Below are 5,548 nucleotides of genomic sequence, written 5' to 3'. Positions count from 1 at the left end.
GGCAAACCTTGATCTTGAGCTCCCCGTCTTCACCATACTTGAGAACGAACGTGGTGAGACGGAGAACATATTGCTTCCTACGAAACACATGGTCCATCTTCTCCGCTCCTTCAGGTAGGATGCTGTTATGACCGGGCTGGTCTACCGCTGAAGGGGGCCCACCGGCTAGGCTTAGTTAGGGGCTTAGTCCAATTAGCATATTAGGGGCTTAGCCCATCACCAGATTTCTCTTATATATACGAGTTGTAATCAACAAGAACAGGCAAGCAATAAACATATTTTGTTGCCGACTCCTCCAGGAGTCGGAGTCCCAAACCTTAGCCGCCGCCTCTCCCCAAGCTGCGCGACGGCGCCCTCGCCTCCGCACGCAGACCGCCTAACATAGGCATCCCCAATGGGCCTGCCGGAGAAGGTACCCGGGGTTTATTGAAGGCCCACGAGTCGACGAATACGAAGTTCGGAAGCCCAATTAGTTATTGATAAGGAAATAGAGAGACTTATAACTTTACGGGTTGAACTCAAAGAGTCTCCCGGAATCTGTAAACTTGTGTAATACGAAACCCTCGGCTCCGCCTCCTATATAAGGGGGAGTCGGGGGACGAAGAGAGGATCGATTTCATTGTCAACATAACCCTAGTTTTCTAGCAGTCGAATACTTTTCCGGCTGAAACCCTCGAGATCTACTGGCCCTCTACTTCCAACTAAACCCTAGTCTACAATCTGTAGGCATTGACAAGTTAATCCCTTGTCACCGCCCCTTCCTTCCCCTACAATCTCCGCCCTAGACCTGGTAGATACGCTGATTCTACCAATTTGGTATCAGCTTCCTCGGTTGCGATCATGTCTTCGGGCCAACCCGCCGCCGCCATCGCCGCCACCTCTGAGACGCCGCCGGCCTCCACCGCCGCCGCGCACGTGCCGCCGCGTTCGCCGCCGCCCTCCACGGGAGCCGCGGCGCCCATGGCGGAGACCGCCGACGCCGCTCCTCTCCTCTCGCAGCGGAGCTCTCGACGGCCATCCGCGACCTCGCCACCGCGGTACCGGGCATCTGCCCGTACTTGATCGGCACGTAGGGCATGACCTCGTCATCCCCGCCGCCACCCTCACCGCCTACCCGGCCGCGCCGGCGGTTCCGCCCGTCCAGGGCGTGCCCGTGCCGCCCTCGGCCTCGCCGCCTCCGCCGCCATGGGCGTCGTGGCAGCCGGGTCCCAGCGCCGGCCCTGCCTCGTTGCCCCAGGGCGTCCCCATCCAGCGGGTGCCGTTTCCGTCGTCGCCCTCCCGGCTACCGGCGTGGGTGACCGTGACGGAGCCCCTGCCCGTCTACTCGGCCGCACCGGCGCCTCCTCCCGTCTACACGGCTGCCGGGGACCCTCCGAGACCGTCCTTTCCGGAGCCGACGTACTCGCGCTTTGCGGAGCCCTCCGCTGGTCGCGCGGAGTACCCCGTCCAGGGCACCGCCGGCCTCGCTCCCCCACGCTACGCCAAGCTGGATTTTGCCACGTATGACGGCGTCGAGGACCCCCTCAACTGGCTCAACCAATGCGAGCAGTTCTTTCGAGGGCAGCGCACTCTCGCTTCGGACCGGACTTGGCTCGCCTCGTACCACCTCCGCGGCGCCGCCCAGACGTGGTACTACTCCCTCGAGCAGGACGAGGGTGGCATGCCCCATGGGACCGTTTCCGCGAGCTCTGCCTCCTCCGCTTCGGCCCCCCGATCCGCGGCAGCCGCTTGGCGGAACTCAGGCGTTTGGCCTTCACCACCACGGTGCAGGACTTCGCCGACCGCTTCCAGGCCCTCGCATGACATGCACCTGGGGTGACGGGGCAACAGCGCGCCAAGCTCTTCATTGGCGGCCTTCCTGACCACATCTGCGTGGACGTGGAGCTCCAGGCCCCGCAGGACCTCCAGATGGTGATGCATTACGCGCGCGCTTATGAGCATCGCGCCCAGGCGGTTCAGCAGGCACCCCTGGCCCGCGGTGGCCGCGCCGCTCGGCCTCCTCCTCCGACGGCGGCTGCCACCCGCAGTCCAGTGCATCCTTTTCAGCAAGTACCAATTATCCAGAGTACATATTAATCCTGCAGTTATACTTTGTGTGTTATTGGCTGTAGTAATTTAAACCTGAAACTTCTGCAGAGTACCAACTGTCCAGTGCATCCTTTACATGATGGTTATTGGCTGTAGTAATTTAAACCTGAAACTACTGCAACTATCCTAGATAGAGCAAGCAAACTATTACAACCTGCTCTATATAGGATAGTATGTATAACAGCAGTACTTATAAGTTTTTAATTAAAAGCAAATTATGTTCATTAAATAACTAGTGGCCTTTTTATCTTTAGTTTTTGAATGGCTTTGAGAATTACGGATCGGATTAGGAAGAGAGAGGAGGAGGAAGAGGAGGAAGAGGAGGAGGATGATGATATGCATCTGCTGGGTGAACCAAGGGAAAAAAAGCCCCGCCATACATCGACGATAAGAGGCGAGGAGGTTGTAAGGGACTTGCTGGAAGGGCACGTACAAAATTGTCGGGTAGCATTTAGGATGGAGGCCCACATCTTCAGGGCTTTGGCTAGTTTCCTTCGACGCGAGAGATTGGTGCGTGATACCAGACTTAGCGTCGAAGAGAAACTTGCAGCCTTTCTGTGGATGCTGTCCCATAATTCCTCATACCAGGATCTCCAAGTACAGTTCAAGCATAGTAATGACACTTTCCATAACGTCGTGAATAACTTTTTCAACATCGTTCCTGCACTATCCAAGCACTTTCCGAAGCCTCCCAATCCAGCTCAAGTACATCCAAAGATCCGGAACAACCCAAGATTCTTTCCTTATTTTCAGGTGTTTGCTAAACTACTTCAGTCTAAATCATATAACCATGGAAATATATTCTTTTTCACATAGCAAATGATACCTTGTTGGTGTTCTTTGCAGAATTGTCTTGGAGCTATTGATGGGACTCATGTTCCCATGAACATTAATGGTGACATAGCCACACCATTTAGAAATAGGAAGGGAACACTTAGCCAGAACGTGATGGTGGTGTGTGACTTTGACCTGAACTTCACATTCATTTCTTGTGGTTGGGAGGGCTCTGCGACTGATGCTAGGGTTCTTAGGTCAGCAATTCGCAAAGGGTTTAGAGTACCTGAGGGCAAGTTCTATCTTGTGGATGGTGGGTACGCAAATACTAAATTCTTTCTTGCTCCGTATCGTGGTGTTCGATACCATTTGAAGGAGTTTGGCCGTGGTCACCGAGCACCCCAAAACTACCAAGAACTGTTCAATCATCGCCATGCCGTGATACGGAATCATATTGAACGGGATTTGGGAATCTTAAAGAAGCGCTTCCCCATTCTCAAGGTTGGAACACATCACACAATACAAAACCAAGTCAAGCTACCGGCTGCTGCTGCAGTGTTGCATAACATCATCCGTATGCACAAGGGGGATGAGAGTTGGTTAGATAACCAAAGAGAACTCATACCTGCAGCAAACTATGTTGACCTACCTGATGGTGACCCCCCACAAAATCATCAAGTCAACCATGAAGGCGACCACCTTAGAGATACCATTGCGCAACAAATGTGGGCAGATTACCGACGTTAAGTAGTGATGTAATAAAGTAGTGACATCTGAACTTATTTGATGTAATAGGGTACCAGACTTTTAACTTCTTCTGTTTTGCATCTTGTTTGATGTAATAAAGTACCAGACCTGAACTTCTTTTTTTTTGCATCTTGTTTGATGTAATAAAGTACCAGACCTGAACTTCTTTTTTTTTGCATCTTGTTTGATGTAATAAAGTACCAGACTTGTTTGATGTGAGATTTTTAAATTCTTATATGGTGAATAAATGTCTGGGTGCTTGTATCAATAATATTTGCAGGAGTCGCCATGTCGACCATGACGAATGTAAGACGATCTCCAAGGACGGGAACGCAAGGCAGTGGTGGGGTAACAAAAAAGAGGGGAACATCATCTAAAGGTGAGTGCATGTGTTCCTTTAATGTGATTGATGCTACTTGACTTCTTTATAATGTGTAGCTTACTGTGAACTTGACTTTTTCCTCAAACAGCTAGGGCCTCTTGGAATGCAGACCTAGAGAAGGCTCTTGTGCATTTGCTCCATGAGCACAATACTCCACAATATCGTGGGCAGAATGGATGGTCCACCGATGTTTGGAACAGGATTACCAAGAAATTCCATGATAACCATCCATACAAGAATTACACAAAGGGTCAGATCCAAGACAAGGAGAAGGAGTTGAAGAGAGAGTACAAGATGCTCAAGGAGGCTAGACAGCAGAGTGGGGTTTCGTGGAATGAGAAACGGTGTATGATTGAAGCTGATCCAGAGTTGTGGGACAACCTCATCATTGTAAGATAGTTTGTATTGCTCCTTTCATGCTTATATTCATTCCTTCTAACAATATGCATCACTCATGTGTTCCTTTATATTGTGCAGTCATTTCCTAAGATCGGGAAGTTCCGTAGCAACAAGGCTTTTCCCCTCTTTGATGCCTTGGGAGAGCTATATGATGGACATCTTGCCGAGGGAAACTACAACTTCACTTCCACTGAACCAACACAGCACACACAAGTGGAGGTCAATCCCGAGGTCAGTTCTGTAGAGGCGACACATTCCCATCATGATATTGCAGAGACCGTGGTGGATGATACACAAGGAGGGATGCAAGAGGCTAGTATGATGGAGAACTTTGTTGGGAATGGGGAGGCTCAGCCCACGGTGCATGCTGCACCATCAACAAGTACTGAAAATGAACCCAAGAAGCGCCGGTCAAATGGAGATATTGCTGCTATGATGGAGAAGTACATTGAGATCAAGACGAAGCAGGTCGAGAGCAAGCAAATCGCGAACATGGATGAGTACTCAATCAAGAACTGTGTGGCTCGGCTAAACACAATGGGATTGTCACGAGAGGATAAGGTCAAAGCCCTAAAAGTATTTATGAATGCTGACAATCGCGAGCTCTTCCTTTGCGTTGATATGGATACAGCTCTCATGTGGCTGCAAGACGAAATGGCTTAGGAAGGGTAAACTCTCTTCTTCGCGAAATAGCTCATATTAATGCTTTTCTACACTGATATGCTAGCTTGCATTAGTTACTGTGATAAAAATACCTAATTTTATGTAATAGCATGATGAATTATTGACCAGTAGCTAATTTTATGTAATAGTATGATGAATTGTTGTCCAGTAGCTACTATCAATAATTGGTAGGGGCTCAAGCTTTTCTCAATAATTGTCTTAGGTTTGCATGAGAATTTTCTTCTTTCTGATTGCAAGGTTCTCTGTTTTAAATTATCCAAAACGTCCTCATTCTGTAGATGATAGATGTTACTTGTAGCAGATCAGTTGTTAACTACTTTATAAAGAAAGAGTTGCGTGCATATATACGCACTTGCACTAAGATATTTGGTGATAGATAGTGGTGGGTGTTTGGTAGTGCTGCACACGTGATTGTTTTGTCATTAGTTGTGAGAATTATTTTGTCATTAGTTTCTTTCTACAAGTAAAGTCACT

General features: G+C 49.4%; 2 protein-coding genes across 2 annotated transcripts; both read left to right on the top strand.

Annotated features, from left to right (window-relative positions):
• The first annotated feature begins 2,431 nt into the window (after positions 1–2,431).
• LOC127313862 (uncharacterized) lies at positions 2,432–3,664 on the top strand. Its single transcript, XM_051344329.2, has 2 exons — positions 2,432–2,841; positions 2,935–3,664. Exons 1-2 carry the CDS (start codon positions 2,545–2,547, stop codon positions 3,607–3,609), a joined length of 972 nt encoding a protein of 323 aa, XP_051200289.1. The 5' UTR covers positions 2,432–2,544; the 3' UTR covers positions 3,610–3,664.
• A 233-nt stretch (positions 3,665–3,897) lies between these two features.
• LOC127312794 (uncharacterized) lies at positions 3,898–5,053 on the top strand. Its single transcript, XM_051343347.1, has 3 exons — positions 3,898–3,988; positions 4,080–4,381; positions 4,469–5,053. The coding sequence occupies exons 1-3, from the start codon at positions 3,898–3,900 to the stop codon at positions 5,051–5,053; spliced, it is 978 nt and encodes a 325-aa protein (XP_051199307.1).
• The last annotated feature ends 495 nt before the right edge of the window (positions 5,054–5,548 follow it).

This window comes from Lolium perenne, chromosome 7, assembly GCF_019359855.2.
Source record: "Lolium perenne isolate Kyuss_39 chromosome 7, Kyuss_2.0, whole genome shotgun sequence".
Taxonomy (NCBI): domain Eukaryota; kingdom Viridiplantae; phylum Streptophyta; class Magnoliopsida; order Poales; family Poaceae; genus Lolium; species Lolium perenne.
The sequence above is the reverse complement of the archived record's forward strand: the minus strand, read 5'-3'. Positions and strand labels throughout refer to the sequence as shown.